At 36.7% G+C, this 16,848-nt stretch overlaps 1 protein-coding gene across 4 annotated transcripts in view; it reads left to right on the forward strand.

The window, feature by feature from the left end:
• LOC148958988 (potassium channel subfamily T member 1-like) overlaps nt 1-16,848 on the forward strand; it is a 91,270-nt gene that overhangs the window by 26,583 nt on the left and 47,839 nt on the right. The window contains exons 1-2 of one of the 4 annotated variants that reach the window (XM_089111585.1): nt 446-823; nt 1,291-1,332. In XM_089111585.1, the coding sequence (XP_088967711.1) occupies nt 735-823; nt 1,291-1,332 (131 nt within the window). In that variant the 5' untranslated portion in view covers nt 446-734. Of the gene's footprint in view, nt 1-445; nt 824-1,290; nt 1,333-7,066; nt 9,907-15,112; nt 16,839-16,848 lie in introns of those variants that run through there. The other 3 variants (XM_089111587.1, XM_089111586.1, XM_089111588.1) reach the window with 3 other exon arrangements.

Consider the following 16,848-nt stretch of genomic DNA (forward strand, 5'->3'; position numbering starts at 1 on the left):
TTATGTTCATTAGAAATATTTTGATTTTTGAAGCAACACTAAAAAATATTGTAATACACTTTCCATGTAAAGCAAAGTTTGTAGTGCGCGAATAAAGTTAAGCACACAGGATATTTTACTTAGCAGTTTAGCCTTTAATTTTGTAGCAAAACTTCAGCCTAGAAATAGTCGTTCATTATTTGCTATTTTTTTTCTCAGCATATACAGTGTTCCTTTTTTCTTAAGCTCATAATATATAGCAGTGTGGCATTAATAGCTTGAACAAAATGTTATTTTGTTCAACTATCCAGCACTTGACTTTTAAAATAACTTGTTATCTGCTTTTGCTCACGTGCAAGGCTGTGACTTTAATGACATCTTGTAATTTCCATACTAATAAGGTCCTCTTTAGCTCACACGTGGCTCTTTAGAGTTTCAAAGATTTAAGCTAGTTTCTCTTTAGCAGGTTTTTGCAGTAAACTGTTCAACGCAAAAATCACCGAATGTCAATTGGCGGTGTTTTTGTTCGCAACAGCAACCCCCGGGCCACTACTGTGAAGTACGCCCGACATTTCCATTCTTCATAATAAGGCAGGTAGTTTCGTTTGAACGGTCAAATTGGTAGAAACATCCCTATGCACTATACACAAATTCATCGTTAATTGCACATAATTTGGAGATGTTTGCAATGTTAATGAATTACAGATAAAACTGGCTTTATTTTATTGCGACTTGAAGAATTCGTTGGAAATTTAATGCTCTTCTGTGTTGCCATTATGAATGAAGAAAGACCTAAAGAAACTCACATCAATGTGGAACAGATTGTAACTCGCGTTGACAACGGGTAATATCTTCGACCGGTTTTAAACCTCAGCTGTTGGGATGTATTTATTGCTTGCTTACGGTGATACTTGTGATTTAACTTTGTTTGAATTTATAATTCTTTGCTCGTCATTATGCGGGTGGCTGTGATTCAAAATTTCTTCCATCATCTGCTAACAAATTCCGGCGAGAATAGATTTAGCACTTGAGGATGACAAATTCAGATAGATTTACAACCATGAACTGATTGCTCATTTCTTCCGTCATGGATCAATATGGAACTGTGTCTCCCTCAGCGATGATCTCCAGATCGAATTTTAAAGTAAATGAACAAAATCCACGGGTTTAGATTTTGCAAATTCTGCAGATTGCATTGCGAGCAATGAGATCAAGCGGTATTTGCCATTTTCCTGCAGTGTTGTTAGGATCGTCATCGTTTGAATGTGATCTAGCAAAATCCTATTTAATCACACCGAATCTTTGTTTTAGATCCATCATAATTACTAATCCTCATGGAGAGGAAGAATCCAGGTATGATATTGATTTTTGCTAGCTTCAACAGTTGTATTTTATGTCACACGATTTTTTGTAATCATTATCAATTCAGATTATGCAACGTTTTTTACAAACGCTTTCGTTAATCAAAAAACAATTGCATTAAATTCAAACATTTTTTTAGAGATACATGCGTTGATATGCACTGGTTATAAATGTCTGCAATGAATTTTTGTCAGAGTTTCACGAGAATAGGTAATTGTGAGAATTGTATGTGATCCGTTCGTTGAGAGGAAGTGACTGTTAGAGAAGCCATTCGTTCAGGTCAGATACACAAAAGGTGGAGTTGTATGTTCCTTCCCTTGCTGCCTTTCAACCTCTACATTGTTACTATCGTGCACCAAATCGCTACCAAGCAATTCGGCATTATGTGAACAAAAGGCGAGCATCCAAATGCTGGCTTGAGCCTTGATTTGAACCCTTTAGCACTGCAGCTAAGCTCTCCAAAAGCCAGACCTTATTGCCTCTATACTTAGTTTATTCATATTTGAAACGGAACAAAAAGTGATTGTTGCATGATCCAGAGTTTTTATTACTGTGGCATTTTCAAATGACAATCTTTGGACTTAGGAGCACGAGGCATCAAAAAATGATCAAAAATGGCCTAATCTAAGGCCATTTCATATGCCGCGTTTTATCCCTGCAAAAATGTATTTTTATTGACTGTTTTCGTGTAAAAATTGCATAAATGCAATCTAGATATTGAAGTTTATAATCGCGCAGTTGCCGATATTCTTTTTGACGCGTTTGTTTGTTATTCGAACGGACATTTATCTTCAAAAATTCAGTCATTGCTTTAATATGTCACTGCCGTTCAATAACACTATCTCGCGGTTTCTCGTCACCAAGAAGTTTAGAAATACCATAGAATCAGGGCAATGCCGACACATGGTGAATGAGACGCATCGTTGTTGATAAAAAACGGGGGTGCGGACGATCATTATATCCCGGCCCAAGCTTTGTATTTGAATATACCAGTTCGGTTATCCGTCTTGCAAACTGAAAACAAGTATGTTTGTGTTTTTCCGTAATCCAAACTCGCGTATCGTTGCCATGTGCTCACTGAATCAACTTGCATTCTATTTCCCTTTCAAGTAGTAATTGCAGATATAGCTGCCAGAGTCTCTATGTCTCCTGTTTTCTTTCTAACAGCTTTCTATCAAACTAAGATCGAGGTCTCATTGTCATGAAAAGAATTGTCCTTCTCATAGCAAGCAACTAGAACAAAGGTTACATTAAAGTAATAAAACTCTGTAATAACAAAATAAAATTATATCGTATCTGAGAGAAATTTACGGTATCTAAAATCGCATTGCTTTTAAAAAGAATAGAATCTTTCCTTTTGCTGGATTTTTAGTAGTTTGAATTTTTTTCATATGATAACATTTTCTCAAGACTGCATCGGCCACAAACGTGACCATACCGTATGATGTAAACGATATCCTGAGTTTAATGTTACAAGTACTATCTTGCAAAAGCAAAAGAAAGTACCCATGTCGGATCCTTGCGGGATTGCATATTTAGCAAAGATTACAGGCACTGCAAGTAAACAAAAGGATGATTAAAGAATCAATCTGAAAATACTTAAGAACACAAGAATATGATGCTCTTCAGAATATCCACTTCTTTAGAACCAACAGAATACGCAGCTTTGTAACGTACAAAATAAACATCACTCCCTAAAGCACAAGGAATAAATCAGTCCATAGAGCACGAAAAGGACGTTACTCTGTGCAGAATACGTCACTCTGTAGACCGCAAAGAATACGTTCTCTGTAGAATATAAAAAAAACGTCACACTATAGAATGCACAGAACACATTACTGTCGCAAAGAATACTCCAAACTTTGAAATATAAGGTACACGTCACTCTGTAGAGCCCACGCACATGTTACGTCACTCTGTAGAACACATAATTATAGTAAAAAAAGTAGGTCGTAGTAGCGGTAAATCACATGAAAAAATGCTAGCAGCAATGCTTATACAGGTTAACCTCTTTAATACAGTATCTTTATCAACGTATTCCCTGTATCAAGAAACTGAGATAAAGCACAATGAAATGCTATGCACAATGCTATTAGATATAAACTATTAACGTATAAGAGGCAGGAACATTGATGTTTAGCTGTCCAAATAAAACTGTTTTAGTTTATGTTGAGCAATATTGGCAAATGCTGCCCACAAATTCGTTGTAAATGTAGAAACCTTGAAACCAAACGCTCTTTGTTCCTGCTACAAAGTTCAAAATGACATCTCAAGTTCTGCATTCTCTGATCATGCTCAACACATAAGGTTCGCGATGAATGTTCATTTTAGCAAGTGTTCGGGTTATGGTTTAGAGCTTCAAGTCATGTACTCATTCCATCAACTGATGTTTATTTTAGACATCCAGGGGTGTGTATTGCAGTGGTGTATGTTGAGGTCAGAGTCTCTAACTTCTTTTAAGTTGTTAGTTCAAACAAATTTTTGTGCTTTTGTTTTCTCAATAAAATTTATCATATGTGGGAAAATTTGCTTGCTGGAGGTTTTGCCACCACCTGAAAATTGAAGTTCCAGGAATTTCCTATATGATGACGGCATAATAACATGGTGCAATGGTGTATCTCTTTAAGAGACTCAGAACAGTCTATTCTCATCCAGCAATTCGGAGATGATTTACATTTCAATTAGCGATACCTTAACAATTTCAGCCATGAATTAAAAATATCTGTATTATCTCCAACCCTTTTTTGCTTTTACTACAAGAACCTTTTTCAAACCTTAGTCAAGTCACTGATATTCAAACGAAGTAGAATTGACCCTAAGAATTATCCTTGGTGCACACCACATTCTACCTCCAGAACTCAAGAGTTCCCCCAGTCATACTAAGCAAACTGCCTTCTCTCAGTCAAATAATTTTTAAACAAATTTATTCAGCATCAGCGATGCCATGATGTGGCAAGTTTTGAAGTGAAATTGAATGCTGTATTATTAAGCACATTATTCGGTAGAACACAAAGAACACGTCACATTGTAGAATACATCTTACAATAGAGCAAGAAATAAGACGCCGTTCTTTAGAAGGGAAGAAATACTACACTCTGTAGTGCACAGGCACCGCGGAGCGTTGAGAAAAGTTGGGGGTCTAAAAAAGTGGGGGGGGGGCTAAAACCGTATAAAAAGAGGCTTTTCTGATAGTTTGATACTTAATTTTTGGCATTTTTTGCAAAAAGTGGGGGGGGGCTAAACCCTCCTAGCCCCCCTGCTCCGCGGTGCCTGGTAGTGCACACAAAATGCTTCATCTTGCAGAACACACTGACTGCATCACTCTGTAGAACGCAAATAGCACACCAAACATTAGAACACACAGAATACTGCCACGAGGGTGTCTTTGCCAAACTCGATATGCATGGACTATATATACCAATTCAACACACAGCCTCATTTTGAAAAGTTCTTCAAACTTTTTTGTACACAATATTTGACCTAAGATTCGGATTGCGAGCAAGAATTTCAGCTCACTTGGAAGTTTTCATTATGGTACTGCTAACGATATTGATTTTACGACGACATACGATAAAACTTTATAAGGGATTTGACCAGGGGGGTAAACTTTTACCGTGAATGATTTTTGCGGTCCTTTACAACTTTTCAAACTTCGTTCTAAAAAAAAATACAAACAATATGGAACCAGCCTAGAATTATGGTAGAAGAACAAAATCTGAGCTTAAGAATATCGTACAATGAGGTCTGGAGAAATTTCCAAAACGAGGCGGTGAGTCAAATTGGTGTAATCTACCCTTATCAATATGACTAGACTCTTATGATAATTCATTGTCATGGCGAACATGGCTGATTCTTCACGCCCTACAAAAATAATGTAATTTCTCCTGCTAGCTACTTTCCTAAATTTTCAGCTGCATCGTCAGGCCTTGAGGCTACATTCACTCATCACAGGAAGCAACGTTGGGCCGTTGGTGCATCGGCACAAGTTGCTTCGCCTAACCCATGCAAATCCTAACCTTAGATATAGCTTGATAGACTCGAGGACAAGCAGCTTAAAGTTCTAGGCAGAGAAAAAACAAGAAAAGTTAACTTTTCCCCAGCTGAGAGCCGATGCACCAGGACACAGTTTTCTATGAATTTTGTAGTTAATGTAAATGTATTAGACAGCATAGTTTTATTGAGTCCCATGCCATGCCAAAACCTTAGTAACCCCTAGATTTACCAAGGGAATGAAAACGCCACGAAACAAACACTTAACCCTAGTTTTACAAATCAAATCGTCAGGAGGCCGAAAGAGTGCATTGCATTGCCCTTAAACCAATAGAACAGATAAAAGCAGATACAAGATAAACACGAGGAAGCGGGCCAAAAAAGACCATAACAAATAGAACAAGTAGGAAATAATAACAATTTCAAGCGAATTAGTTAAAGCTCAAAAGCCCCTCGTGAAATTAACTCTGAATAAGTTTCATCGTTTAGATTAGCCTATGACCTTGAATAAACGCCGGTCTCAAAAAGAAACCGGGGGAATTTTCCTAGTTTTGATTTTTAGCTTCAGATTTTTCTTGAACAACGCAAGTTGTAACTGAGCTGTATTATAATGTTGCTGACTCCATGGCCGGATACGTCTATTTCAAAACATTTAGCTTGAAACTCACATTTTATTAATCTTCCAAAAAATTCAAATTAGAAAAATTTTTAATTCTCGATGAAGCTCGTGTCTTGCATTATTCTTAAGTAACTTTTGAATTTCAGCGATTTTGAGCCTTAATGTGTAAACTCCGGGGCGTCTATTTGATTGAGCCAATGCGGTGTATCAGCCCCTGGACAGCATCGAAGAGTGAAAACATGTGGCAAACGCAATCTGTTGTGTTTCGATCAACTTCAAAGAACCCATGTTGCTAGCACACAAGTAACAATCTAAATAGCCCAATTTCATTCCATTTGTTGCAAATGGTTAAGAATGAACACCTCTTGTTTCCCTTTACTGTTTACTATGTTCAGCAAAGAAATATTACATTTTTTTATTATTATTTATCACCTTTTATTCAGTAATCACTAATAAAAGTCTGCTGAGAGCCAGGAATGGTCCTCTTTTGTATGATGTTGTAACACAAACACACCCTCAATTACGACAATTTCGGCAATTTCGGCAATGAGAGCCAAGACAGGTCCTCTTTTGTATGATGTTGTAACACAAACGCACCCTCAATTTCGAAAATTTCGGCAATTTCGGCAATGAGAGCCAAGACAGGTCCTCTTTTGTATGATGTTGTAACACAAACGCACCCTCAATTTCGAAAATTTCGGCATATTCGGCAATGAGAGCCAAGACAGGTCCTTATTTGTATGATGTTGTAACACAAATGCACCCTCAATTACGACAATTTCGACAATTTCGGCCAAGACAGGTCCTCTTTTGTATGATGTTGTAACACAAACGCACCCTCAATTTCGACAATTTCGACAATTTCGGCAAAGCGAAGTGATAGCAGACTATTGTTATTATTTCATTATTTCTTCAAAATTTTTAAGGAGGGTGGCCCATTCAGCCGTAGCTGTCTTACAAAGGTCCCTCCACCTAAATGCAGAATACATTATGTAAATCTAAAACTAAATTAAGTCTTCAGTACAATTACAATTTCAGCTAAAAACCTATTTACAATGAAATGAAAAAATTAAAAAGATAAAAAGAAGTGAGCTCCTTTTTCATTAAAAATTGACTCTTTGATTCGGATAATAAGCTGTTCCACATCGTCGATCCTCTATAAGAGAAACTTTTTTGCCCTTTTGAGGGCGTTTTCTTCGGTTACCTAAGGTCAGTAGAACTATCTCTTAGATTATACGAAGAATCGAGTTTGAAACAAATATATCAAAAATATATATTGTGGTGCAAGCCCATTTACAGATTTGCTAAAGAAAGTCTATAAGAGGATTATAGGGAAATTACTGTAACATATGTACAGGCCCTTTTGTAGCGCTGAGCCCAAGAGCGTTTGCTCCCTGCTCTCTGTGCCCCGCAAGGCTCCCCCAACCCTTTGCGAATGGAAGTTGACATCCAGTAAACCGTCAGATTATTACTGTTGCATATCCAGCTTTGCATTGAAATCTGCTACGCTTAACTTTGTGTACAGCACGCCCGTTACCGCCAGCTGCAATTCAGTCTGCTTTGCAAACACAATGAGTTTTAGAAGAACACAAAATAACTTCGTATTAATCTTCTTTGATTGTCATGTAAGTTTTCTCTAAATTGTCCTTACCACCTGCTGACGATTACTAATGCTTACAATTTCTAACCAACAATGGCTAGTCTGCTTTTTAGCCGCAATTAAATGTGTATATTGAACTAGTCTTTTAATTAATCGAACTGTGCTATTGTCGAGTTCTTTTTCTAACTTCAAGTTGCTGTCTGTGTACAGTATATTACTCATGGTATACTTGACAATGGCCTTTTCAACAAATTGTATTGATGCAATCATATGTTGCTTGTTTCAAGGTTTTAATATAAACAAGTCAATTATTTCCTCTGTTATTAATTTACCATGGCCATATTGCGAATTGGTTCAATCGAAATTAAGATTCATATGATATCTCATTGCTGGACATGCATAATCTGATATGAAGGATTGTATATTCTTTTGGGCGGAGGACCGGGTTGCTTTCAAACGTCAATCTAATCAAGACATATATCCTATCTAATCTAATACAACAAAAATCAAACTCAATCCAACTACAATCTTTGTTAAATCCTGCAACTATTTATTCCCAATGCCTTTAAACTATTCACCTAATAAAACCATTATTTCACTGTTAAAGTTACACCGTTGTAAACCTTACGCCGAGGATCCATGCTCGTGTCTTCCATGTTCACAAACTTGTATTTCTAAAATCGAAATTGATATTTTTGGTGGATGGCACCAACATATTATTTAAGCGAAATATAAAATTAACCTCTAAATGAGAAGCCTAGTCATCATTTGGAATCTTTACATCTCTGGTACTTAGACGTTGAAGAATAGTATTTGGCTGTTACGATCACTTAAAACCACAACTAGCTACTTCTATATTCTTGACTCTCGTTTAAAAAATCGGTATAGAACCTGGCTTTTGGATTTATTACCATGTGTGCAAAAGCTCAATTTTTTTCTCGGTGTTGTTTATTCCAATATTCGTTATTTCTACATCATTTGGTAGATCAAAGGCACATTATATATATATATTTACAGACATACGTAAGAGTTGAATCTAGTGGTGATTGCAACATGACACCCAAGAATTCGAAGCTTGGCTATTGTACAATTAACATCTCAGGCAGTGGTGGCGCCACGGGGTGGACTGGGGTGGACATGTCCACCCCACTTTTTTAACATCGACTTTCTGATTTATCCAAAACTGGATTAAAAACATAAGGGAGAGGGGATGTTAGTTTTCTTTTCAGAGATCGGAACTTTTTTCATTTTGTTGGTCAGTTACTGTTCTTAGCTGACATAGAGTATTGTGTGTAGGATCATCAGTTCCATAATTATTGAGAAACCAAAGAGAAGATGATCTATAAAACACAGCTCATTGTGCTAAACTTTTGGTTTTTAGAGTATGGTCTTTGCCTTAGTTCTTTGCTAAAAGTTTTTGGCAATAATTAACTTAAAGACTTGTACCCAAACTTTTCAAGCTGCAAGGATAGTATAGTTGCAGGTCCATCTGTTACAGCTGCATCACCTGTGAGCCCCAATGTTACTCTGAATTAATTTTTATGTTATTGGCTTTTATGTGTGTAAACCTTTGCCTTTGGAATTTGGCTCTTCTATTGGGGGTTTAAAAATATGTCAAACTTGGTTATCAATAACGAGCGCGATTTCTCGTACGGTGTTGCACCGATTTCTCACCCAGACCCCTTAATCAGCTTCACCCCTTCATTGTACACCAGGACGGATTCAGGACGCAAAACTCATTGCCCAACAATTCAAAAATTATCATTTCTGTCACTAGGAGGCATCTGGGGTTATTCATTGCCTCAAGGACGAACCCAATTTTCATATATAAGTACTTCTTCTTCATTTGTAGTCAGTGTCATTCCAAGAGTTTAATTCTTTAGTCATCAAAGCATGGTAACACAATCCATTTCGTCATAGAAATGTTCAGGGCTGATCCAACCTGCTTGCATATTGCGCATATTGGGTTAATTCCGTGAATTAGCGCATATAAAATGCCGTTATAGTCAATTCACACGACCATTGATAAACAGTACAAGGTCGTGTTTATGGATGATAGTTCCGTAGACAGTGATCTTCTTATTCGGTGATGTAGCAGGTGTGTGTTTGATGGCCTTAAAACATCTTCCCAGTGTGAATTGAATTATACAAAGTCAACATGCAGTCTAGTTATTCGCTGAAATGAGATGTCAATGAGTATTTCGTTGTGTATTCACTTCCTTGCCTAATTCGTTATGGAAACTGCAAACTTAAAGCCTGGTTCCAATGATTTTGATCTGTATGAAGAGAAATTCAAGAAAAGTGGCATTCCATATTTGCATTCACCGTTGCCTCCAAGGATGGCACGGGATCCCAGGTGAAGACTTTTCCTCTTTCTACGAGATGTAATTTTGATTTCTTAGTCAAATCTTGCATTTCTTTCGTGTTATTGTTTTTCACTAGCGTTGCTATCATCGTCTGATTTCTACCTGCTATAGATGGTGTAAACGAGCGTGCGTCTTACGAATTGTGAACGACCTCCTCGAGTTGCCCGGAAACGTATTTATCAACTCGTTTCATGCAATGATAGAAGCCCGTGTTTTACTTTGTTAGTCGTTGCGTAGCAAATTTTTATTTTAACGAAGATTTTATTTGATTTTGCGGAGCTTAACAGCATTAAAATCGAGTGTGAAAGAGCTTGCGATGTCTTGCAAAAATCTCGCAGCATCCAGCAGATTTGCTATAATGTTGTTAGTTGATGCTCACCTAATTGTTATTGTTTTCTTATATGCTCTCGATCGTAAATATCAATCTTTTGCAATATCAGATTGTATTCATTGGCTGTTAATAATTTTGCATTTTATCAGATAAATCTTTAAGATGTTTGGCAATTCTGTTCAAACAATACCTTTGTACTTAATGAATACGCTAGAAGCAAAACATTGCCTTGAGATCGCCTGGTTGCAGGTCTTTGCTGTCTGAAACGGAAACACAATAAGACCCGTTTTCCTCCCACAAGCAATCTCTCCTTTTAGCAGGCGTGTAGTGCACTGTTCGGAAGGCCAAAAGCTGACATTACTGGATTAAGCACATCTGATATGCATGGCAGTATAAACAGAACAGTATACTGTTTCTCGTGATCATCATACTCTCGTTGCTTCATGCAGCTTTGCAACATCTAAGTGCTTTATGTATTCAGATAATTTCAGACGCCTAGAGATATCTCTAACATTATTTACATGGCTAGAATAACAAAAAATTGTACATTTATTGCAATTAAAATCAAAAATTATAATCGCTCCTTCTACACATGTCGTAAGATTATATCTTTTGAAAGGAAGAATACCTCGAGTATTTGCTAAAGTTATTTGGCTATTACTTCTCAAGCTTGCAGGATTGCAAAGTTATAAGGCTAGGAAGGCTAGTACTAGCGCTATTCCATTGGCTGAGTCTGTGTCAAAATCAATGTTGAATACCACCATTTTCAAAAGCAATACCTTTGTACTCTATACTTTGTCCAGACCTACTCCCACTGTTATTCTTCTCTTGCTAGCCTGTTAATAAAATTGCTTTATATTACTACACAGGCACCTTTTCAGATATAGCACAATGATGGTGATATTTCCCCCTTGCTTTCTCTTTGACCACATCTTTTTGTTTCAAATCACAATTTCCACATTTCATTTTAATGCTGGGCAGAGGCTGTAGAGGGTTGACCAAAAGGCCACATAAAGTTCCGTTTAGTTGCTTGGATTAATTAAATTAAATAAATCGTAGTTGCGACGCTTGTTGAAATCATAGTTGCGATGAAAGTAAGGTCCTTGTTCAAAGTCAAAGTTTGAATCCTGTTAAGCCAAGGATGTTTCGTTCATGTCCTTTTTATCGGTTAATTAGTTTTTCTCTTTGCTTTATTCCAAACTTAAGAAGGGCTGTTACGATGGAGGGGGCAAGAGTAGTGCAAATCCTACCCCTTCAAGAAAAAGTTTGGTCTTTGTCAGCAAATCTTCAAGCCTGTCGGCAAATAATCGATGGTTTACCCATTTTGTCGGCAAATTGGACCTGGAAGCCCTCCCTGAGAACAGTATCAAGCGATGGCACTGCACTCAATAATGTTCATGTTAAAAAACATTTAGTTTTATTTACCTTCAATAATTTTCTAAAAAGAATCTACTGGACCGATACAACAGAAAGAGTTTAGTTCAATTCTTTATGGGAAAACACAGGACACGGACTATTGAAAATAGAATGTTTGATCAGCTGACAACGATATTCTATATATCATCAGAGAACAGGGAGTGGCTCTCGAATCAACAAGGTGAACGAAGTGTAAGCAAATTTTCTCAAGATCGAAGACAAAAGTACGATACTAAGGGCTGGATTGAATTTTATAAATGCTTTATCAAGGGGCCTGGAACTTGTATATTCCAAGATTGTAATGCAGCTCCTTTCTAAAATTAAAAGTTATTGTTTTAATACCTTTCAAACCTTGAAATCGCCCCATATTATCGTCCATCAATAGCTTTTGTCATTCCTTTGCGGATATCTGGCAGCAAAAACCTTAACAGAAATCTTTTCTTATCGAAATGCAGTTTCTAATTAGCAAGCTGCTTTTTTCTTTAAGCTGATAAAATCATATCTAATTTTTTCACTGTATCTTCCTTATCAATATACTATAGCTTGCAACAATATTCACAGAGCTTTATATTTGCTTTCATAGTCTCCTTTTTTCCAGATTTATCCTTCTGTTTTTGTTGCATATACCCTCTTGGCGCTGATTTTCTCAGTTGATTCAGCGTCACCAGCCATTCCAAGCATGTACAATTTCCTCGTGAAATTTCGATATTATTCAATCGTTAACAATTCTTCGTGCCTGTTGCGACACTCAAACAGGCCGTTTGTGAAAAAACAAGACTTTATTTTCTTTCTTTTTAGAAAAATATATTTTTTGTCTATAAATATCTACCTTTCATAGAAATTTTTATGGTTTCCTATAAGGTGCCTTGATGACTATATAATTTCCCCTTGCTCGTACATATCATAATACTCATTTATATGTACATGTGCCTTATCCACTTTTAATATGTTTTCTAGTTCAATTACATTACTTTCTCCTCTCTTTTAACCTGAACCTTATGGCAACTTTCCATTTATGTGTTTTCTGATGAAATTCTCATTTCTCCATGTCCGATTATACAGGAAATGAATGCATTATCTTAGCTCAGGTTTTATGGTTAAAAAAACACAACTTATAATTCGAAAGATTACATTTAGCTATTTTGGTTGCATTTAACTTTCTTTGCCGTCAAAAATCTTTGATTTTACTTCGAAATGCTCGTTTTTGCAACAGGGAATAGAGAGATTAGCAGATTTGGTTAAAATCTGGGCATTTATCCTCTAAGACGAATGCTTATTGTGTGAAAAATTGGAATAACGCTGTTCAAGAAGGCTCTCTCTGATATGTGGTTAGGCAAATCTTTGGGAATTTCAAAACAAACGCATGCCTTGAAATACGAAAAAAAAATGTACACCTTGAGTGTTTTTAGCAGAGTCCAGAAAAAATTGGCGGTCGTAGGGCTTCAAGACTTTCCGGAACGATACAGTGAAGAAATTAAAGCGCGGTGCATAAACCAATCTATGCTTTCTGTGACTTTAAAAGGGTTTTCGAAACTCAAGGGTATTTTCTTTTTACTCAACCAGAAAACTCAACGGTATCGACTTTTTAGTTCGTCTAAATTCGATTAGAAAATGTTGAGGGAGGGGTAATATTTTAACACCGTACTTTTTGTGATGTAATCCTATGATTTTCAAACTGCCAATTTTCAAACAAAAGTTAGTCATAGGCGTTCCCTTCGGATAAAATTGGCGTTTTCTGTTGGTAAAAGGGCATTTTCTGGTTGTTAAAAGGGCGTGGCTTAATTTTTTTGGTTTGTATCCCCCCCCCCCCCCAGAGCATAGTGGCTGGCGCCGCCATTGGTCCCAACACTTAGTTATGTTTACTTATGCGCAAAGAGTTTGTGTATTTTTATGTTAGTTGTCTATATATACAATAAAAAACTGCTAAACATTTCTCCGAAATCGTAATCATACAAAGACAGCCAAATGTCGCAGCACAGGGTGCACCTTAAACAAATATCATAAATAGTATAATTTATCGGTTATGCAGCTTCTATGACATGTATTTCATCAATAATTGACAGTAATGTTGATATCTTTCTTTTTTCTGCTTATATCAATTAAGACGCTTATTACGGAGTTACGTGGTTTTTGAAACAAAGATTTCATGGTTCCTAAAGGCCATGGACTAACGTCTTAGCTACTCTTACATCCTGTTGGACATGCATCCTTCAAAATATTTAAATTTTCTTACTCTTGTCCGGTTGATAAACGATGGATGATATTTTTGGTCATCAAAAAGATTATCTTATCACCATCGTCTTTAACCTCGCCTTAGTCGTTGTGTTCGTCTTCGTAGTTGTCTTTGTCTTCGTCTTCGTCTTCGTCTTCGTCTTCGTCTTCGTCTTTGTCTTCGTCTTCGTCTTCGTCTTCGTCTTCGTCTTCGTCTTCGTTGTCGTATTCGTAGTCATCTCCATAGTCATCGACGTATTCGTTGTTCCTTTCGTCGTCGTGTACGAAGCCAAAAAGTGAGTTAAAATTTAGCGAATGTTTCCATCAAACTGTGATGCTGGGAGAATCTCCCGTCTTCTTTATTATGGTTCATGCATTGAATTTTAAAAATTGCAATTCTTCTTGAAAAATAACGATTCCTATAATAGCCAAAATTTTACAGCTGATTGCAATGATTAGGTGCGATGAATAGATGACGATGTTTGCTTCAATGATGGTTTATCTTTAAGTCAAAGAACGCTAAATCGTAATTTTGTGTACTTAATGTCGATGGTAAATGCTCACATTTCTTATTAAGATTGCAGTTGGAAAAACCTACTTTTAAACCAAGTTTTTTATTTTCTTTATTAACATGTGCTTTGTTGGTCACTGCTTTCATTAGTAGTATGAGAAAAATAGTTTTTCAAACAGTTTCTAACTCTGGGATATCGAGTAAGATAACTTATTTCTGACCTGACAAACCTTTTCATGTTCCAGTGTTTTCTTCTTCAACTTGCATTATGCTACCAACAAGAATCACCTCTAGATTGCCAATGTTTAAAAACTGATTTAACAGAAGAAAGCGACTCGAAACTTCTAGAATACTGAGTGACATCCGGCTGCGACTATAAACGCATTGACAGAGAAAAACAATAAAGGTGTAGACATGTTGAGTAGACACTTAATAAGAATAACAATAAGCTTCGTAATGAACTAATTAAAGAAATGTTGCTTCATTCCTTTGTAATTCGTAGAGCGGCATTCCTTTGTAATTTCGTCCAGCGTGATTTCTTGTTTATTCTCAAACTTGCTTGCAAAATGGTATAAAAGAAACATTTATACGTGTATAGTTAGTTAGTCTGTTAGTTAGTCTTTATGCTCTTCAACGATAGACGATTATCATAAGAAGATTTGTGATTGCTCTCGTAATCGGAGAGTCGTTATTTTATGATCGATCGTCGGATCACTGATTTGATGACTGAATTTATTGTAGGTTCTTTACTTCTCTTTATACATTTGTGTGAATGAAGAAAAGGCCACTGTAGCAGGCTGCTCGACAGGCTCCAAGGAGTTCTTGCGGCGAAAAGTCGATAAAAATGTAGCAAATATCATAAATCAAACTGATTTACGTGTTTTTATTGTTGTTTATTCCCGGCCTATTACGGTGTTTCATATTTGCTACAACTTTATACATTTGCCCGTGTTTATTTCATGAAAATTAGATATTTAGTCACAACGCTGGTGCACCTTTCATTTATAAACTCCAAAGCAGAAACTACTACGTATTCACGACCCCTTGAAAGGCCCTTCCTAAGACGCAATACCCGTAATCTTTTGGTTCAAACGTCAGAACAGCTAGAACAAATTTTAACCACTTTTCCTATTCAATAGGTTAAAAGAATGTACGCTTCAACTGCTGGTTTGTTCTTGTTACACGCACGACAATTGTTTAACAATAATCGTTTTTTATCCTGGAAGCCTCAATCAAACATGACATGTCGGAAAATATCACCTGATACACTTATATTTTATCGATTGTTCTCTTCGAACACTTCAGTGACTCTTTGATTTGCTTCTTTTTGATAGTATCTGGATTGTTGGATTTATAGGTGGAATGAAAGAAATAACTACGGGGAAAAGACCCCACCCCGTCCTCTTCCTACGGGGAAAAGACCCCACTATTTCATTCTCTGCTACTCTTTATATACTCAATAACGGTCTTACCTTCTTCAGACCTTCTTCAGACAAAGAGGAAGACTTTAGATACGCAAATGTTGGGATACGGTTGGTGTGTGAAGTGCAGAAAGAGACAAACGTGTTCCAACTATATACAAAACATCACGATACATATTTGCTAAAACAATCCCAAGAATAACATATTGATATCGTATCAAATTACAGCTGAGTAATGAACTCCGAACGAAACGAAAGCGTGAAAGCATACTAAGGCCTATTTACAACGTAGACCTTAGTACCTGTGAGGATGAACAGCCTTATTGAAGTAGCTCAAGGTAGCAACGCAAGGCTTTCTAATCTGAATTTAATTTATGGCATGACGATCGAAGAACATCTGATTTAATTTTGATAAGGATTTTCGTTCAGCGGCAAACACTTCACCAATTCTGAATAAACAATAGACTTTTTGTCATCAGATTGTTATCACTAGAAATATAATATTCACTATCGCTTTTTAGGAAATGAATTTGAATTATTTTCCCATGAATAATTTATTTGTGTTAGCCTTTCTTTTGCCCGCAATTGTTCACTTGCGAGGCACCATAAATATTCCCATGATGCACCCGCCATAGATTCATCTACTAAATTGTCTTTGACACCTGCATTACATATTTGCTGCATTCTCTCATTATTTCGTATTGTTGTCTTTCAATTCAGGCTCCATGCTCTTTAGAACTATCAATTTCACATGCTTTGTGAGCGTTTTGCATATTGATGAATTTGTTCGTCAATAGTTTAATACTGCCAGTCATCAACTAAGATTGAAAAAACCCGGAACAGGTATTCCAGTATGCCGGTTCTTTCTGTTTCTCACTGTTGTTTATTGGCCTATTGTTCTTGCTTTGACGAGCAGGTTTACTCAGTTTAAAACAAAACAGTTTTTATCTCTGTAACCTGGTCAGCCTTGGGAGGCAAGATGACGCATGCAGGCAGAGCTGCTCGCTTTCAAAACAGGGGACATAGGAATGGGTGAGAACCT

This window comes from Rhopilema esculentum, chromosome 11 (assembly GCF_057945365.1).
Source record: "Rhopilema esculentum isolate cy_ngs chromosome 11, ASM5794536v1, whole genome shotgun sequence".
NCBI classification, from domain to species: Eukaryota; Metazoa; Cnidaria; class Scyphozoa; order Rhizostomeae; family Rhizostomatidae; genus Rhopilema; species Rhopilema esculentum.